At 41.7% G+C, this 20,643-nt stretch overlaps 2 protein-coding genes across 7 annotated transcripts in view; one reads left to right on the top strand and one right to left on the bottom strand.

The window, feature by feature from the left end:
• Window positions 1-6,335, top strand: part of TTC33 (tetratricopeptide repeat domain 33) — a 44,253-nt gene extending 37,918 nt beyond the window's left edge. For all 6 annotated transcript variants that reach the window (XM_041472369.1, XM_041472333.1, XM_041472324.1 and 3 more), the window contains exon 5: window positions 3,056-6,335. In XM_041472369.1, the coding sequence (XP_041328303.1) occupies window positions 3,056-3,400 (345 nt within the window). In that variant the 3' untranslated portion in view covers window positions 3,401-6,335. The remainder of the gene's footprint in view (window positions 1-3,055) is intronic.
• Window positions 6,336-9,783: 3,448 nt separating this feature from the next.
• Window positions 9,784-20,558, bottom strand: PTGER4 (prostaglandin E receptor 4). Its single transcript, XM_041472683.1, has 2 exons — window positions 19,179-20,558; window positions 9,784-11,946 (listed from the first exon to the last, which is right to left on the bottom strand). The coding sequence occupies exons 1-2, from the start codon at window positions 20,007-20,009 to the stop codon at window positions 11,353-11,355; spliced, it is 1,425 nt and encodes a 474-aa protein (XP_041328617.1). The 5' UTR covers window positions 20,010-20,558; the 3' UTR covers window positions 9,784-11,352.
• Window positions 20,559-20,643: the final 85 nt, after the last annotated feature.

The following is a 20,643-nucleotide window of genomic DNA, read 5'->3' as shown; positions in this document are numbered from 1 at the left end:
AATGTTTCCAGGGATGGGGCATTAACCATCTCTTTGGGCAACCTGTTGCAGCATCTCAGTAAATCACTGTAAACAGTGTCTTCCTTACATCTAGCCTGAATCTTCCCTTTTTCAGTTTAAAGTCATTATCCCCTATTCTATCACTGCATGTCCTTGTCAAAGTTCTTCTCTAGGTCTTTTATGGGTCCTTACAGGTACTGGGAGGCTGCTGTAAGGTGTCACTGAAGCCTTCTCTCCCCAGGCTCAACAGCCCAAATGCTCCCAAAGTGTCCTCATAGGAGTTGTGCTCCAGCCCCTTGATCCTCTTTGTTCCCTTCTTTGGCCTCAACACAGCAGGTCTCTGTCCCTGCTGTGCTGGGAGCCCAGCTCTGGATGCAGTGCTCCAGGTGGGTCTCAGCAGAGCAGAGCAGAGGGGCAGAATCCCCTCCCTGCCCTGCTGCCCACGGGGCTCTGGATGCAGCCCAGGACACGTTTGGCTCTCTGGGCTGGCAGTGCCATGGCCGGGGCATGTGCAGCCTCTCACCCACAGCACCCCCAAGGACTATGCTGAGTGCTGTAAAAACGCACAAACAAAAATATTTGCATATTAAAGATCATTTAGCACAGATAGGTTCATTTCACCGATAGGTCAGAAAGTGTCTGCCTAGTGTAACATAAAGGTCTACCACATACTTTGGTAGCAGACACAACCTCTTAGAATTCTGGCTTTTTGGGGGCTTTATATATAGTGACAGTTACTAAGTCCATGTCTTTAAAAAAAGTGCAGTCTGATCAAAATTGCCCTTTACGCTTAAAGGCTATGCAAACCAGCAGAGGAGACTGTACCCATGGGACAAATGGAAGATTGTTTGCTACAGAATACTATTTAGTGAGACAAAATGTAAGATACTTCAAAAGTACAGATTTTTCAAATACTGTCATTCCACAAGGAAGAATGTCTTGCAGAAGGTTTTACATTGCACTTCCTTACAGAAGCAAAAGCAGATACATGACTGTACTGATAAAAAGTCCTGTAGTCCTTACGTGAAGGATCTCTAAAATCACAGCTCCTCTTTAAAATGAAGCTAGAAATATTGATTTTATATAGTGTCACTGAGTTTTCCGACAATGTGACAGGAAATTGGAGAAGGAGATTTACATCTCCATTAGGGGAAGAATTAAGAAGAATTAAAAGTACCACTCTTCTTTTCTTTTGTCATAATAGAAATTAGAGGCTTTGGGCACTATTCCAGTGGCAACTTAAAATTTCAAATGGATGACAAGTGTGTATTTTTCAGTTTTACATCGCTGCTTTAAAGTAAATCCCTCTGATCTTTTGCAGCACTTAAAATTTACTTAATATTTTGTTATTTCTTTATAAAAATGTCAAGCACAAAAACTCTTTTCTAGTAGATTCACTAAGATCTTTTTATGTTGTATTGTATGAATCATCAAAGCAGCTTTGACGCTTCCCAAATGTTATTTATTGTGCATGAACATAACTGTATAGACAGGTTTTAATTAGGGGACCTCTTTCATGGAAAGCTTAAAAGCAGATGGTGTTTGTTTATATTTTGTTTTCAACAGAAATACAAAAATGAGCATTTAGTGTTTACTTGTTGTTCTTGTATCCCTGAAAATTAAAAGCTAGCAAAGTTGAATAGAGTGACAGTTTTACAAGAACTAAACTTCAGTTCTTCTTCTGTTTAAAGTTCAGCATGCTCCTGCACTTCAGAGCTGGCTGTGGACCAATAACCAAGCTTTTTTTTTCTCTCTGGAATTGAAAGGCTGCCTCTTAAAACAGCAGTAATACTGATAGTATGGGCAGCATTTCTTAAATCTGATTTTGTATTTCTTTCTTCTGAGTTCCCATCATATGGAGTCCATATATTCATCTGTGCCATCAGAAGGATGAGCTATCAGTTTCTGTCAGTGCAGAAGAAAAACTGTGATTTTCCAAATTATTGGCATGCTTTAAGTATTTATAAAATACAACAGAGTAAGTAAACTGTGGTTTACCATATATCTTTAAAGTTTTAATATTCAAGTTGCCTGAACTCTTCCCAAATATCATCCCAATCCATATCATCACAGTTTTCCCATCTTACAGGAAGGCTTCTGTACATGTCTTAAAAGAGTTTGGTCACTAAGGTGACCCATTTTCATAACTGACTTCACAGTCATAAATGGGAAATACACACCTGCTTTGTGTACATGTACCTAAGTTTGAGGAGGTAGGTTCAGCCCTGACCACTGTTAAGATAACCAAAAGACAATACAGTTGTAATTCTTGGTGTAGCTTTTTTCTAGTATTGTAGCAACCTCATATTTTAGATTGTCACATTTCTTTGTTTTGAATTTCACAGCTTCTCTGTTGAGGATTTGTGTTTGTGAGTATTTTCCCAGCTGAACTGAAAGAAAGGAGAAGCATCACTAACTACACTTACTTCTACTAGTATTATGTTATTCATAAGATTATAGAAGTTCTCTCTTAGAGCAACTATTGAAGTTTGGGGTTCATTTGACTCCTGTTCATTTATTTATGTGTTTTTATAACCACATACCTATTACAGAAACTCTTTACCATGTGGCTGGTTTTAGTGCAGTGTGATATCTGTATGTGAGACGACTGTATTCTAATTTAAAAGCAGCAATACCAGTGGTACTTCAAATTCCAGTCATCCCTTTTCTGTATTTCTTTAAACCATATCTGTCTGCTTTTGCCTTTTTGTACATCTGATGATGAGAGAAAAGTGGAATAGGAAACCATCAAAAAATTGTTTTTCCTTTTGCTTTCTTAATAACAACATTGTTTTTAATATACGAACTCTCTGTTTGTGCCCTTGTTGCAGGTACCTAGTTTATTAATGCATTTTTGTCCTTTCAGACACAGTTGTTTGGGGATCAGGCTGCTATTGAACCAAGATGAGGAGGGATTCCTCCAATAAAGACGGGAGTAAAATGGCTTTTGGCTTTGCTCAAATGATATAAGTAATTTTTTTGTTGTTGTCAATTTTTATGAAAAAGGTAGACTTTAAAGTGTTCCATCTTTGTTTCTTCCTTGTTCTGATTATAGGCAATCCGAAGCTTCCAGGTATCCTTACACATCTTTCCAATGAACCCTGAAGTATGGAAAGAAGACCTTTCCTGGGCGAGAAAACTACAGGAACAGCAGAAGGCCACAAAGACTGAGTCAGCGCAAGCACTGGCAAAAGAGCTCGAACAAGAGTCAATCCCAGACTATGACTTTGAAAGTGATGAAATTGTGGCAGTCTGTGCTGCCATTGCAGAGAAGGAGAAAGCTCTTTCAGCAGCTAAAACGATGGTGATTGTGTCTGCTTCAGGCACAGTAGAGACTGTTACTGAGCAGGACAATTGTCCTGCAACTCCTGATGAAACCCTTTTCATCAGGGCCCGGTAGGGCAGCCTCATGAGTTGTCGTACTCATAGTTTTAAGAACTGCTGTTATTTATTGTATTTTGCTTGCTTTGTGTTTGTTCTTTTTCTGTTAAATGGTAGGATAGCCTACAAAAGTTAAAGAATTTAAGTTTTCTTTCCTTAATTAAAAAAGCAATGACCTGGGTTGTTGTTCCATCTGTTTTTGTCAAAAAGAAAGCCAAGAGTTGATTCTAAAAATTCTATGTTGAAATGCTTAACTGCATTCTAACAGCTGCTTCATCTTTGTGTATTTCATAATTTTTCAAGTTAATGTGTACATTTTCCCAGTAATTAGGAAAGTTTTATTGAAACTGTAAAAGTGCTGTGGTTTATCCCCAGCTGGCAACTCAGCCCCAAACAGCTGAATGCTTCCTGGTGGAATGGGGGGGAGAACTGGAAGAGTAAAAGTGAAAGAACTTGTGGGCTGAGATGGAGACAGCCTAATAGGGAAAGCAAAAGCTGCACATGCAAGCAAAGCAAAACAAGGGATTCACCCACCAGTTCCCATGGGCAGGCAGGTGTTCAGGCATCCCCAGGAAAGCAAGGCTACATCACGTGTGACTTGGGAAGACACTCAGAATGTCCTCCCTTCCCCTACCTCCTTCTTTCCCCAGTTCTGTGTGTTGTGCTGTGAGATTGAATATCCCTGTTGTCAGTTGGGGTCACCTGTTCTGGCTTGTCTTCTCCCGGCTTCTTGTGCACCCCCTATCTTCTCACTAGTGGGGTGGGATGAGGAGCAGAAAAAGGTCTTGACCCTGTGTAAGCACTACTCAGCAGTAATAAAAACAACTGTGTGTTACCAATATTTGCCAGCACAAAATCAAAACCTAGCCCCCTACTTGCAACTCTGAAGAAAATTAACTCTGTACCAGCCAAAAGCATCACAAAAAGAAAAAGGGACATTTAGAAATTATTTCAATCACTATTAATTAGCATTATTTTTCTTCCAGTAAAAGTGTGAACTGTTTTCTGTTATTGGCAGTCTTTGTTTTCATTGAGGTTACTTGTTCTATGAGAAAGTTTCCTATGAAGCAGGGATGGGTAATTATTTCATATGTCTGTGTGTGACAGATCTGATTTGTACCCAAATCAAGTAGAAGCCTTTATATTGTTTTCCTCAGTGAGTGGGTTAAACACTTCTGATTAGATTAAAGGAAATGCTTTACCAACCAAAGCCCTGAATGCTTAGTTACAGCTGAATGTTTCACTGGAAGAAAGAACACTGTGACTGAAACTGGTTTTTCCTTATCTTGTGTGCTGTGCTACAGACATCACCAAAAGTAGAATGGTGGGAGTAGGAAATATGGCTGAATTGTTTTGTATTTGGGGCTTTTCTTTCCTAGTGAGGCTAATCTGATAAAGGCAGTTAATTTGCTTTTCCTAATTCTTATGACCTGCCATTAACAGTATGCTCTTAGGGAAAGAACCAGTTTTCCAGGACAGCGTTGCTGGAGTCTTCCTTTTTATCCTTTTTGGATTTTGGATGCAGTGTTGGGTGATGAGGCATACCCTAGGAAATTTTTTTAATGTTGATTTTTTTTTTTTGGGGAAGGTGGCATTGGTTCCTCACACAGGCAGTTCAGAGACATGCAATCAGGCTGTTTCTTTGATGTGCTCTGTGCTGAGACTGTTCTCATTTAATTGTCTTGGAGACATGGTAGAGATGATCACATCCTAACAGTACTGGAAAAAATGGTCAGCTGAGGAATTCCTGAACAATTCATTTTGGGAACATGTAATTTTTACTTGATTTTGATAAAATTTTGTATGATAATAGATAGTTTTGTAGACAAGTGAAACTTGTGACATCAGTCATCTTTGCACTTTTCAAGTTTGATTTCTAATTTCAAAATAGTGCATTTTAAAAGAAAATAATGTTGCTTGAGAAGTATAGTGGTTTTGCAGTGGAAAATGCATTGCAGAAAAACTATCTCAAATCATACTTTCTGTTTATCTGATATCAGAGTATCTTTTTTTAAGAGGATACGTACAGTTTTTTAAAAAGACTTAATTGCCCTGTTGTACTCAAGTTTTAATTAATTTTTGCAAGATTCTCCCTAAATGTTTTTTGTATTTGTGAATTTTTAGATCTGTGCTTGCATGAGCACACATTCACACAAAATCACACCTTTTACTATCTTCTGAGTATTCAAAATAATTAGAACTAGAGTAGCATAAATATATTGAGAAATGTAAAACATCATCATGCTGCATTTTTATTTCTTCATTAAGTTCAGAACGATTTTAAATGCTTACTGGATAGGCACTTGATTAAGATATGATTTGATAGTTTAAATTATTAGAGTTGAAGGATTTCTCAGTCTTTCTCCTATCAACTTAATACAATCTAGTCAGCCGTGGGAAGAGTTAACGTGAGAGGGATTTGGACAGATTTCTTCAAAGAAGAGATCTTCTCTGTGTGAGATGCTCTAGGGTGTGTTTTCATTTTGAAGGAGCTTGGCTGTATCCACCTCATCTTTCTTTGCACTCTGTACTTGCGTCAGTGTTCTGTCTTTACTCATACAGAAAGGACTGCTGCCCTTCTCTCAGAGGCCTGGGTTATCACAGAATCTGTTTCCATTGAAATGATTCACAAAGTTCCTATTGACTTCAGCACTGCAGGGCCAGACTGCTGGAGGGGTGTACATCTGCACCATCAGGCTGTGCCAGGCTCGAGGGGTGGTGGTTTCCATCTCATATACTGTGTTTTCCTTCTGATTAGATTAGGTTATGAATTCTCTGTATTGTCAGAACTGTAGTGTTTTGTAGAGCAGTTCCTGGGACACTCTTTTCAAACTGCAGAGAAGTTAAAATATTGATGATTTCAACATTGTTTTTGTACGGAATGCCATGTTTTGCATGTGTGTAATTTTCTGGATCAGTCTGCAGTTTGAATAAAATACTGACTTTGCTGCTTAGTGATGCCTGTTTGTTCTTTGGGTTATAACAAAAATAAGTATTATTTCCCATTCTGGAATGTTCCTCATTTAATAATTGGCTTTTGTCTCTGGTGAACATGTTAATTTGTTTTAGTAAAAAAGAAAAGAAGAAATCTCAGGGAAAAATATTTAACAAAAAGGTGGTGCTCAGAGCTTTTAAATCTTTCAGGGATATCCACATCAGATGGAGCAAAAGGAGATGTTACCCAAAACAGGATATTAGTGAAATACACTCCCTCTTTGACATTAGAAAACTATTTTTATTGTCACCATTAGTGGCAGTGACTGCAACAGCTTTCATGTGTTTGCCTTCCATATGATTCACATACTAAAATGCTCAACTGTTGCTTTCAAGAGGAAAGCTCAAGAGCAACACTGGGTTAGATGGATTCATTTTGCTTGATTTAAAAAACTACAGTTAAACATTCAGATATATTTTTCCCTTTGAGTCCCTTTGTATCCAGTGGAAAGAAATACACAGCCTCACAGGGCCACTCATACGCCTTGTGTTAGATAAGTATCAGAATTAGTTGAATCAGCCTCCCAAGGTGCCTAATTATTTCCCTTGACTACAAAGGAAGCTCAAGGTGACTGACTGGCAGTTAAGCTAAAATGCTGAAACCAGGCATGTGACTTCCACTCTCATAGATGGAGATAAATATCTTTAACATCCTTAAATGTGCTGGGAAAGAAATAAGTCCTTTCTGACAGTACTAGAGGGTAAAAAAGGAATAATGATCAGATGACACAACAGTGACTCCTACTTGATAATACCATAAGATACTGGGTTTTAAAAGTAGTTACGGAGAGGGATAAAAAGCAAATGGAACAGTTTACTCAGGGTTTAGACATCAAGATCAGAGAGGTAGCACTGGAAACTTGCTTGCCCACACAAGGTAAGTTCCCTCCCAATCCTAAAACCAAGGGAAAGGAGGCAAAATACTAGCATTGAGACGCTATCTTTAATTTATTTTGAGTTCACTGAATTGCTATAAAACTATAATAACTGTAGTTAGGGCTGGGGCACAGGAAAGCAGAAGCATGTGGGCTTGGCTTATTGGCAGGTTGCAGGAGCTATGTGTTACTGTCAGTCACTGTCAAGTTAACATGGTGTTCCCAGATCTGCTGGAGTCCTTGGGCTGTGGTTTCTCCAAAGGGGCTGGTTCTGGAGCAGCAGGGGCTGATGGACACCGGTGACTGCTGAATCCTGCCAGGTGTGCTGCCTGGCTTTCAGGGCTGATTTCCTAGGAGCCACAAGGCTAGGAGCTGTAAGGGTTGTAAAGGATAAATGAACAAAGGGAATGATTAGATGAGGGGATCGAGCTGCCTTTGGTTTCACAAAGTAGGAGATTCATTGAGTTTCTAGGTCTGTAAAGCTGGCAGGCCTAGAAGAGGGCCTGGAGTGCAAAGGCCTGGTGGTATTTGGTAGCTCTAATAGTAATCTGCCTTAAGTGACCAGGTTTGCTGTTGTGTCTGGCAGCAGAATCAAAAACCTCAAAAGCTTACTGACTTAGGATGTTGGCTGTGCCATTTGAAGCCAGCAGATTACACTGACCCTGTTAGTGCATTGGCACTGGGCCTGTAGCGCCAGTTCAGGTCAGGCAGCATGGGTGTTCCCGACAGCAGGAATGTGTGAGCCTGATTTAAAACAGCCCAAGCCCTCTGAACCCTTAACCGTTCATAAGGCTAACTTACCATGGATCAGAAATTCAAACTAATCTACAGATCTTCAAAGAAACCACTGTCTGGTACAGATAGTGGCTCTCGTCCTGCCTGTGGTGGGTGGATCGTGCAAGCCCTGCCACAGGACAGGGCCTTACATGGACTTAGGGCTGGGGCTTGGGTGTGGTTGCAGGGCTGGAGGTCTGGCAGTGTCCCTATAAAGGGCTCAGCAATGCAGTGATCTGGGATGTGTGGGCAGGACAGACTGCTGGAAGTGAGGGAGGGGGACTGCAAGTCACAGCACTAGCAGGGTGGATGGAGTTTGAGAGATACAAGTTTGGTATGAGAAATTTTTGAATCAGTACATTTTCTGTGAACACGGAGGACTGGGGAATGTGGATGGTGATGTGAAAGGCCGTTCTGAGGGGATATAGACCTCTGGGGTTTAGTAATATAGGGGAGATATTGATGTGTAAGAAAGGAAACCTTTTTGTATATATGGAAACTACTCATAATACCTAGCAAGAAAATAAACTTTTAACCTCCATGTTGCAAATTAGACTCTTCAAACTTGTAGCCTTGTTAAGCTCAGGGAGGCCGAGGAATGTAGTTCAGTAATGTGTCTGTGGTCAGCATTGGAGGAAGGTGCTAAACCTGAGTGGGACTGTGGGGCAGGTGAACGAGATATCACTACTGTCACCCTAAAAAAAGGGTGCCCAGTCCTTCTGCCCATCTGCTCCTGAACACTCATCTGTGTTTGCAACTAGACAACATAAGTGCTCCGATTTTGCCTTTGTGCGCTGCCATGGAGCTGTGGCAGGCAATTGCAGTATTGCTCAGAAGACTTTGTGGGTTGTTTGGGAATCAGGAGTTCACTTCTGAGGGAGTTCATGTTGATAGTGAGTCTAGTCCACTACTGACACATTGTGAATGCTGGGGGCAGGAGGACTTCAGGCCTATCCTGTTGGCTAGAGGAAGCCACTTCAGATGGTCTATTCTTGCTTAAAGCTCTTGCAGACCACGTGTAGTTCTCATCAGTAATGATGACAAGGAGTAATAAAAGCATATTAATGAAATAATTTTTAAAATAGCGAGCCCTTCCTTATTTAAATACTTACACACTGTAGATATTCAACTGTCAATGCATAACGTACCAATAATATTGGTGTGCTGCTGTGGGCCAGCTGCAAAGGTGTGGTCCCATATTGGTACATGTGGTGTTATCTGCCAGTGGCAGTCCCACCTTCCTGCTCTGCCAGGTGCTATTTCCTGCCTTGGGAAGTACGGTGAGTCTGTTCTATTTGTTGGCCACTAGTAAGCAACCGACCATAGTGAGGTGGTTTAATTGCAAGGAATTCAGGCAGATCTTTTATCTGTAGATCTGTATCAAATCTGTAGCTGCAGTAGGAGCTTGGGTAATACTGTTCTCCAGCTTAACTGGTGTAAAGTGGCTGCTGCTGCAAATACTTGTGTAGAGATTTAACCTCACTTTTTATATGTATGAAGGCAAATAAGCTCAACTTCTCCCCTGTCAAAGGAAAATGTCTTTGTTCAAATAAAGAATTTTTGTGGCTCTATGTCAGTGCTCTTGGGGATAGTTTTGAAGATAGCTGCTTCTTGCTGATGGTGATCAGGCTGTGGTGTTTTGGAAACTTGCAGGACAAAGTATGTTTTGGCAGTAGCTGAGTGCAAAGCATTCCAAGATGGGAGGCTTGTTAAGGCAAGGAGTTGGCACTGAATGGCAGACTCATGTAGACATCTGAGATCAAGCAGAACATTTCCATTTAATTGTGATCCCCAAAGTTGCTTTGGTCGGTACAACTGCTTAAACATATCAACATAAGGCTCAAAATTTTCATTACAATGTAGCATTCACATGAAAACACTTTAAGCAGCATAACATGCTTTGTATTTGACAAAACATCCCCCAAATATCTGTACAGAATTATTCTGATACACAGTATTTCTGGAACAAGATCTAACCCTTACAACATAAAACACAGAACTCCTTTTTGTCAGTGGTTAACAGCTGGTTTTGGTGATGTGTTTGTCATCAAAACTCAAGCAACAAATGCTCTTCAAGGTGTTTAAGACTGCAATATAGGTCTATATAATCTATACTTTAAATGAAGATTCTGCTTCCATGGTTTCATACATTTATTTGATGGAGTATCAGATTACACAGTCATAAAATTCTATTTACTATTTAAAGTAAAATGATAAATGTTACGAAACAATACCTTTATTACATCAGTGATGCTTTAACTAAAGTGAATATTAAGACTATTAACCAGGAGTTGAAAGTTTCAGGCCCTGATATTGAAAGCACTTCTATATGTCCTTAACTTTACATGTAAGGAGTCTCCCTGGGCAGCAGAGGGACCACTCTGATGGGCAATGTTAAGTGTCTGCCTAAGGTGTGCAGACAGTGGGCCAAAGTACTCAGAGAGGCGTGCATGTGTTACACAGAAAAACATTCTCAGAACATAAATAAAATCGGATTTTTTTAGTATATACATATACTGAAAACTAATATTCTTAACTGGAAAGATGTGTTTTCTTTTTCTCTCTTAGAAAGGCATATATTCCCATTTCACTCAGAAAGTGCTTATGTATCCTCAGCTCAAGAATTATCTCATCAGCTGTGAATCTAGCATTAACAACAAATCTAAGCTAAGAATGCCTTATCAGCAGGAAATACTGTGGGAAGAGAAGGCTGGCAATCATTTCTATATACCTTGTATTCATAACAAACCTTCTCATAGAGAAGAATACACTTTTAAATATTTTCAATCCTGATATATATACAATGATAAAAATTCACATTTTCACGCTTTAGTGAGACACTTTAAAATCCTACTGCAGGCAGCTCTCAGAGTAGCTGTGTCCAGTTACTAGCAGCTGCCGCATATTCAGCTCTAGTACCAGAAGCTCAAACTCTTGATAGCTGAGCAGCAACAGGGAAGGAGCAAGAACAATTCTACCAGACTTGGAAAAGGAAAGAAAAAAAGAAAAAAAAGCAAGTGATGGGGTCTTTCTATTTCCAGAGACACAGAAGCTCTCCTGTGTCCTACAACAAGACAAGGCAGTTCACGTTTCCAGTCCCATCAGACCTGCTTTGTACCATTTGCAATGCAGGGCCCAAGTGCAATGTCTGTTCCACACAGTCCTCAGTAGTCTAAAGGAAATGTACCCATCACACAGCAAGAGAAAAATAGCCCTTTGAAGCACAGCTGAACCCCTCTTCCCACGAATAGGCAGAACACCTATCTATTGCACCAGTTTTTCCAATGTACCAGGAAGTATCCCCAGGGTTGATGCCTTTCACGGCTATCTATATGCACTTTTCTGACAAATTCAGTGTCTCTGTGGGGAAGGTGACCTGGAGAGGGCCACTCTTGGGTGCAGAGCTGGCCCCGCCACCCGAGCTGATTTCGCTCACCAGGAAGACGCTCTCGGAGTCGTGTCCCTGTGAGGAGTCCGAGGTGTCGGAGCTCCGCAGTGTCCTTACGGACGTGGTGTCAGACTGAGCGGAGCTGGCGCTGGGGCCCGGGAGCAGCACGCGGCCCCCGACGCTGCTCTCGCTCAGCTCCGGAGGGTACAGCAGCGTCTGCGAGGTGCTGCTGATCTCCCTCAGCTCGCGCGAGATGAAGGAGGGCGACTGGCTGGACACGGCAGAGGAGGTCCTGCGCCCATCCACGCAGTTGAAGTTGCCCCCCGAGTGCTGCCTCCGAGCCCCTCCAATGCGGCAGAAGAGGCACTTGATCTTCTCGATGGCTTTGCTGAGCACAGTCTTGCGGAGGAGGATGTAGATCCACGGGTCCAAAATGGGGTTCACCGAGGCAATGCGGATAGCTTGCAGGTCAGGGTTTTGCCTGACATCTTCCACCGATTCAGGCCGGTACAGCTGGTTCACAAAGACACGGACCTACCCAAGGAGAAGGGGGAAAAGGAAGACACCATTACATAATTGCATCAGGATAGAAAAGCTTACACTTCAAAGCAGAGACCTAGATTTACAGATGTAAGCTGTGACAGAGGAGCAGGCTGGCAAAGTTAGGCATCTCAGATTGGCAGCCACGGATTCATTTATGGAAATAGCAAATTAAAACCAGAAAATTGTAACACCTTTGTTTCATGTAGAAAAAGACTGGCTATTTCTCTCTCCTTCACCTCATATTTAATCCCTGAACCCCCAAATTTTGGCTGGCGTCTTTAAAATTTCCCAGGAACAAAGATGTAGACCTGTATTCTGCTTCCTTGGTATACCGTAGGTCTCATGCAACCTGCAAAGAGGTAACTGACTGGGGAGACCTGACCAGTTCCTTTAGCAATAATCATTTAGAAATGAACTGAAACACACACGATAATCCAGGTACACAAGACTCTGTAGGCAAGTCCTGAGTTGTCGATTCCCAAGTTTAGAAATGTATTTTCCTGGCACCTGTCCTTACTGGAACTGTTTACATAACCACAAGTGTTTGCTTGCTGCAGCATGGTTTAGAAAAACAGAAATGTAAAGAAAGAAATGGAGGAAAAAAACCCCAAAAAGACAGGTCGCCCAGCTAGGAGATTTTTAACAGGCCAAGATTATGAGATTATTTCAGCACTGGACTAGAATACTCTTTTCTCCTATACAGCCAGCATTTTGGTTTTACTTACAAAAATACTGATTAAGTGGTCAAGAGTTTAAGATGTTGATGTGTGAAGCAACTATTTAATTAGTGAGTCTAGTTTATCATGCACTGATTTTAAAACTGAAGGGTCCCTTCTTCTACATAGAAATGTATTCTTCAGCTCACTCTGCTAGTTTCTTCTTCAGCTAGTCTCTCTCCTTGTTTAGAAGCCACTTTTGTAAATGCTGCTGTAAGGCACAGTCCACAATGGCATCACAGGAGCTTGTTGTGTTGATTAGCCTCAAATAGCTCTTCTCCATTTTAGCAAGACCCAAGCAATGTCCAGCTAGAGAAAGGCTTAGGAAAGCCACTGAAAAGTGAATAATGGAAATTCTATTTTCTTCAGGTTTCTTCAGTTAAGTCAAAATAGATCCCTTAATTATATTTTTATCTGATACAGTAAAAATCTAGTAGCAAAATTACAAGGTTTTTAGAATATTATCCTTGGCTCCTGAAAAGAATCAAGGCCTGCCTAGCTAGGAGGTTACAGTCACTGAGGCAAGAAAAATTTAAATAAATGAGCCAAATTAGGATAGCTTTCACAAGTAATTTTTTTTACAATTTTTTACAAAAAATATACAATTTTTCCTCCATGTAAAGCCATCCAGGTCCGGTGGAAAATTTCACAATTCTTGAGAAATTTTCTTGCAGGAGGGCAATGTGGTAGCATTCAACCATGTCAGTATTCAGAGATGGAATATTCTCCAAAGCTATCAGTGGTAAGTCTAGAATAATGCAGAGTCCCTCTGTGCCTACAGTCTCTCTCAAACAGACTGTCAAATTGATGATTTCCTTTTTCAGTACTTTTCTCTAGGTTTATGGGTAACCTAGTGAACTCAAGACATGGGAAAATCTTGAATATACAAAGCAATATAGTGATGCCAATTTTATCCACAGTTACTCTTCTAATGATTTATAACACTGCAGATGTCTTTCTGACTACTAATTTCTTGGCCTTATCGATCTGTTAGGCCAAACATGCCATTCAGGTGCTTCAAAGAGTATTCCTATGCATTATGAACTCATTTTTATGGCTTTTGAAAAAACTTTTGTTAAGAAACTTTCCTCCTTTTTTAAACACTTGACTTGATTTTAAACTATTTCAGACATAATTTCATTTTTTCATTATTAATTTTATTCATAACTAATTTCATTACAATTTTATTTATAAGATCGTAATTTTATTATTTATGACTTTGACTGTTTGTTCTGTACGCAGCATTCCCTATTTATGCTGTGAATAAAGGATCCGTAAATAAATTATTGATAAATAAGTTGTTGCTCCCAGGCAACACCGCTAGATGGCGCGGCTGCCCCGTGGCGGGTGTGAATCTTTGTAAAATATTTGTGTATATATCTAATGTGAATATATGTATGAAGGGTATGTGTACATATGTTCAATATGTATGTGTTTATGTGTATAATGTGTGCATACATACAAGAGGTGTGTGTATATGTGCAATGTGTATGTGTGTATGTGTATAAAGTGTAGATATGTGTAATATGTGTGTATATATATGATGTGTAGATATGCATAATGTGTATGTGTGTATATGCCTAATGTGTATAACAAATCCACCCGGACCACACAAAAAACAGAAGGCACACTCTGAAGACAGCTGAAGAAACACACAGTTCAATTCAACTTAGAGACCTAGCTTACATTTTTTTTTTTTTTAACTCAGAGCTATAGTTACACGTCAGTGATTTAATAGTCGGATTGTTCTTTTGATAAGCAGCACGTGAAATTGAGGTACCTATTCCACCTCTTTCTGCTACCTGGCAGACTTTATGGAAAGACAAAAATGTCTCCAGTGTTCACTCTGTAGCTGAAAAGGATTATTGCTAATGGTACAGGACAGCTTGTTTTATGCTGTCTCTGATGCTGTATTTCCTTTTGACAGCTACGCAGCATGTGGAGGTTAACGATTCACAGAGTGGACCTAGTCAGTGAAAACTCTGACTGTACAAAACTGTTTCTACTTCCCAGAAGAGTCTCATAGAAAATGGATTCCCCAGAATGTCATATGCATTTATCAGTTCAGAGCTATTGTTGTCTCACATTAATCACAATAGAGTAAAAATGTATCTGTGTAGGACTGTTTAAGTTCTATCCTTCTTTACTTACTGGTGAAACAACATTTAGTAAAGGATCACTTAAAATTACAGCAAGAGATGTACTCTCTTTTGGCTACAAGTCCTCTGCTGCAGGAGCCAACACGATAAAAGGTATTGCCTGTCATCTTCTAAGCAGAATAAGTAAGTGGAATGCGCTGCTAAATAAATTTGCTTGGATTTGTGCAATTTGAAATCCTAATTAAAAAAGGAAGCAAACTAGAACAATTCAGATCTCTAAAAAATAGGGTTTGTATATTAGGTTTGCAGCTGTAGAATCCAGACAACATATCTTAAGAGTACTAGCAGTTTATTTGCAATTAAGAACTGCACAGCTTGAACGTACGTCAAGTTTATGCTCCAGACAGGCACTTGTAGGATCAGAGTCCTTGTGCTGTTTGAGCTTTTCCTTTTTACTAACTACAGATGGAAGTCATGATTTCTAATCCTATGAAACATTATAAAGTGACTTTTATAGTTACAGTCACACTTGTAATTGTTTCCACAGCTTCCACCTGCCCTCAAAATCTCCCCACATGCTGATATGATAAATTAAAAAAACATATGGTAGTAAGCAGGAACAAGTTTTGCAGCTCCACAAGCCAATAACCTTTGCCCTTCAAGGTCTTACTGTCTGCTTGGTGACTATGCCACTGCCAAAAAATCATGCCTGACACCTTGCAGCTGGTCATGGACAGACCCTGACACCGAGAAGTTGAAACCAGCCAAGCCAAGCAAATTAGATCTATTAAACATCAAGTTAGAAAATCCTGATCATTTAATGCAATCAACAAGATGTACACCCCAAAACATTACATTTTGTTTTTCATATGACCATAATTTAACAATAATGTTCAGTGGTCAGAATAAGAAGAAGATCACACACTTAAAAATGTTAAGAGTATTTGACAGACTGCTGGAGTGAATTCCAGACTTTGAGTAGTGTGTGCCTATTTACTCTTGAAACAGCCTGGTGTTTTCAGAAAGGCCAGATAAAACTTTCCGCTCTGTTCTTGACAAAATCTCTCCTAATATAACTAATTTCCTACATTTCACTCTATGCAATTCTAATTTCTAAAACGCTCAAAATATTTTAAGAAATGACATAAGCCATGTGGAGTCAAGACACAAGTCAGCACATAAGTTACGTGCTTTTCTTACTTAATTTTTAAACTATTGTCAGATTCATGTCTTTCACATCCCCTTCTGCACATTGAGAACACACCAATTTATATGAAGTTTCCTTCACAAACCTATTTTTCATTCATCTTTTTTTCCTTCATATATTTGATCAGCCTTCTCTCAAGTTCATTCATCATTTTGCATAATCCCCCATAATTTTGTTACAGCACTTATTACTTTAAACTTTTGCAGATTTTATGAATAATCACTAAAACTCTAAACTACCCTATGTGTAAATCATATGCTGAAGCATCTCATTACTAAAACCTGCTGTTATCTGACTCAGTTATTTCAGGGCTGTTTAATATTTCAGGTCTTGAAATTTTTTTCTATCAAACCATAATAAGTGGCTCCTGTTGGATTGACTCCATCTGCTATCTTACTATCTTTGAGAAAGTGTTTGTTCTAAAATGCCAGAGGTTTATGTGTCTCTTTCAGAAGTTGCTTTTCTTTGACTTACTTGATGGTTTATTGAGCTGAAATCATCAGTGGGAAGTCAGCTCATCAAAAGAAAACCTAAGTCACAAAGCACCCTTTGAGCCTGCTTGGCATATCTGAATCATGCTGGCACCACTTTTATGGCTCTTGATGACTGCCAGGCTGACCTGAGGACTTCTTAAAATTCCTCAGAGTCATGAAAATGTAAGTCTATTAGTATATATTAGTCTATTAGTCTATATTAGTTATCAACCTACTTTGCCTAGTGGCTCTTTCTAGGGATTTATACTATAAAGGTTCACTTCTCTGAGTTTCCCCATTCTTAACCTCAGTGTCCATGCATCCAGAGGGCTTAACACAGCAGCCTACCTGGCAGTTCCTCATGGCACAAAGCAGCACAAGTGGCTGTGGCTTATTCCCACAGAGGGAGGCAAAAGACTTAAAAAAGCTACTTAACAATGAGGAAATTTAACCACACTGGACACTGTGATGATGTGTATATATGTGGTTATTTGGGTTTGTTTTTTTAAAAAAAGCTTCTTTTTATTTTTAGTCATCCATCTAAATGAAATGAGAGTTTCCTACGTCATTTTAGCTAGAGAAAATACACACTGCTTTGCCAGGTAAAAGCTAACTTACGTGAACATTCCCAAGGTAACACTCTGCCTTTGTACAAAGTGAAATCAAGGTCTGAGAGAGCTATACAACTTTATCACCTGCACCTTCACATACTTCTGCTATATGCAAGTTTTTCACTAGCTACTGTTTAAATAATAAACCTTTAGCCCCACCCAGGTTCATTAATTTTAACTCTCAACAATCCAGTTCACTTTCTGGTAAACCCTCCCTTTTGATTCCTGCCCGCCACACACCCCCCCCCCTCCTTTTTTGCCAAAGTATTATTTAAAAGACTGTCTAGGTGCAAATGGATATAAACTATTTCATTCTGCCTTTCACATTCAGACTTCTCAGCACTCCTCTAGCTGCTCTGCTACAGGATAAGACTTGGCTTGTTTTCTGAAGCTGCTGAAGTCCATCACATCATGATGCTGTATTTAATTCAGAGAACTCATTCTCTACATTTACGGAGCACCTCTTTTGAAAATGCAAAAAATGCAATATTGTTCTCTTGTGAAGTAGCTGTTTTGATGCTAGATGAATCAAGTTAAGTACTGTCACCCACCACTACTGTTGGGGTTTCAGCCACCTGATGCATCCCAGTGCAGCGTGTCAGCTTACCCCGTTTCTGGAGCTGGACTGCAGGGCAGGCTGGCACAGTTCCTCTGTCTAAGGCCTGTGCTCCTCCCGGGGACACCCTGTGTGCAGCTCAGGCAGCACCTCTCAACCCAACCTCCTTTGGGTACCAGGCAATGAACACACGGCACCATGCTCGCTCACACCTTGCCACCACAGCAAGTGACAACGCTGAAGGAGAGGAGATGGCCTTTGGTAACAGCTGGGACCCTGATGCTGCAGCACAGCCATACTTCACCAGCTCCTGTTTGTCAGGAATGTGGCAGCTCTGACCAACCCATGCCATTAAAGCTCCTCTGAGCAGGGGGACAGACTCGCTGCCACCCGAGTCCTGTTCACAGGCACTTCTCCCAGCTTCCTTACAGTAACTGACACTGCTCTTCATCTCCAGCTGGCCAGCTCTTTTGACATAGAAGGCACCCCCTCTCTATGACACAGGGATCACCCTACTGACAAGAAGCCTCCTTAAAAAAGTCCTTCTAAAAACATCTTCTGTCTGACAGCCAATGCTTTAGTCCCTACACTGTGTTTTGTAAGATGGCAAATAAGGCAAGCCAACTATTTGTTTAATGTCTCTGAGCCAGAATAGGACAGGATTTTTGACAAGCTTTATTTTGGCTGTTGGCAAGGAAGAATTCTGCCTCTGGCTGGTGGATTTGGGTTTTTTTTGTCTTTCCTGAAGATAGGGTGGAGGAATAGAAAAAAGTGAATCCTGTGTGTTCAATTTAATAACACTAATTATGTCAGCCTTTTCAGAAAACGAGCAAACAGTTAGTTGTAATGGTCTGACATTTCAGCATGATCTCAAGGTTTATGTGGGCCAGTTTCCTCCAACACTCATTTCACTGAGCAATACACCGACAGGTGGTTCCACTGAGTTCACTCCTCCCACTGTGTGGGGAACTCCTGCAAGGATGCCTGGCATCTACCCCAGAGATGGTGCATGAATGCCTGAGGAGTGGAAGCTTAGCTTAGGTTTTGGTAGTGAAAAACTCTGTATGTTGCTAGTGCCAAGTGATCACAACTCTGTCCTCCTTTTGCACATCAGGGACTCTTGCACCCTACAGCAACAGCATGCACGTTTTAAAAATACACTAAACAACCAGAAATGCAGGCCAGTCCCAAGCCTCACTTATCACAAATTAATTTTGCATGTGAACTTTAAAGTGCCTATAGCACTCAGGATTTTACTATGTGGATTCCAGCTGAACAATTATTGAGATTTTTGGCAGTCTATTTTAATCAAGTGAAGGACTACAAGACTTGGGATAAGCAGGTTTCTTTTTGTGTAAATGTAAATCTACTCAACTTTCTCTTATCATGCATGTATGCAAGCAGCCATTGAGTTATTGCAACAATTTGTGACACCAGCTATAGGTGCCACAAATAAGCACCTATTCCAACAGGAATCTCTTTGACAAACACAGACTAGGAGAAGAAAGTATCCTGCAGTAAGGGTGATGGAACAGAAGAGTGGTTGCATGATGTTACTCACCACCAGAGGAATGGAGCAGATGACCACGACCAGGGAAGTGGCAATGAGCAGAATAACCATCTGAATTTCTGCTCCAGCCATCCGACGGAAGCTCCGGCGTCTGCGAAAGTCAGATAAACGGCTGGAGGTGGTGTCTGTCCCCAAGGACGTGCGCCGCATGAACTGGCGGTGCATGCGAATGAGGGCCACACACACCAGGATGTTGCAGATCACAGTCACCAGGATCAGGAAGGAGCTGAAGCCCGCGTACATGTAGGAATATGCTGCATGGGTGGACACATTTGTTCGCCAGTCTATGAAACACCAAGTGTAAGGGTACTGCAAAGTAGATTTGCCGAGTCCCATGCTGGGGAGAGCGCAGAACAGCACGTTGGAAGCATAGATGGCAAAGAGTGTGAGCCCTGCCAGCTTCTTGTCTACGTAATGGTTGTAGAAATAGGCATGGTTGATGGCCAGGTACCTCTCTATAGACATGGCACAGATAATGCTGAGGCCAGAGAGACCAAAGAAGAGGAGGATGAAGGAGCTGTACTCACACAGTGCAGCTCCTCCTGGCCATTGGTTCTGCAGGTAAGTGGCAATTGTGACCGGACTCACCAGGCAGGTCCCCAAGAGATCTGTGACCGCCAGTCCACAGACCAGCGTGTAGAAAGTGGTCTCCTTCTGCTCCTTCCTGGACTTGCAGAGCACCACGATGGCTATGAGGTTGCCCACCACGCCGAAGATGAACATGACAGTGGGGATAGTGGGGGGCTTCCCGCCTTCGGCCCCGCTGGCAGTCCCGTTGGCGGAGCCGTTCGCAGGTGGCATGATGGTGGGGTCGAATGACATGATACCCACGCTGCAGCTGGCGAGCTGAGAGACGGCAAGATCGGGTCCGAAAAGGAAAAGCCGAGAAAGGGAAGGGAGAGGGTTGTATAGTGCGAAAATAAAAATTCAAATGCGCGAGAAGTTATTAAAAAAAAAAAAAAGAAAAGAAAAAAAAAGAAAAGAAAAAAGTGGTGCGTTTCAGTTAAAGAAAGAAAGAAAAAAAAGTCCTAAAATGAGGCCGAACCGGGGTGCCGTCCGTCAACCACCGACCGCAGCCGAGGGAGTCGGGGCTGCCTCTTCCTGCCGCAGCGCTCCGCGCCCAGCCCGGAGGGGGATCGGGGCGGCCCGAGCGGAGCCGAGCGGAGCCGCCTCACCGCCTCTCGCACCGACGCCGGGGAAGGCTCAGCGCGGCGCTGGGGCGGCAGCTCCAGGTGCCCTCGGGGCGGCGTGAGAAGGTGCCGGAGCGCGGTGGCCGCGGCTCATCCCCCGCCGCCGACCGGCGGTGCGCTGCTCTGCGGAGCGGTGCGGGCCGTGCGGGGCGCGGGCACCGTCTCAGCCCCCGCGGCGCTCCCGCCGAGTTTCGCCGCGGAGGGCGGGGGCGGCCGGGGCCGCTCCGCCGCCGCTCCCCGCCCTCTCGCCCCATTGGCCGCGCCGG

Source organism: Pyrgilauda ruficollis, unplaced genomic scaffold (genome assembly GCF_017590135.1).
Source record: "Pyrgilauda ruficollis isolate IOZ18807 unplaced genomic scaffold, ASM1759013v1 scaffold108, whole genome shotgun sequence".
Classification (NCBI taxonomy): Eukaryota; Metazoa; Chordata; class Aves; order Passeriformes; family Passeridae; genus Pyrgilauda; species Pyrgilauda ruficollis.
The sequence above is the reverse complement of the archived record's forward strand: the minus strand, read 5'-3'. Positions and strand labels throughout refer to the sequence as shown.

Bases quoted from the DNA above. Each gene is read 5' to 3' on its own strand.
- PTGER4 (XM_041472683.1), bottom strand. From the start codon at position 20,009: ATGTCATTCGACCCCACCATCATGCCACCTGCGAACGGCTCCGCCAAC. The intron at 11,947-19,178 runs GTGAGTAACATC...CTCCTTGGGTAG, and splicing joins TCTGCTCCATTCCTCTGGTG to GTCCGTGTCTTTGTGAACCA.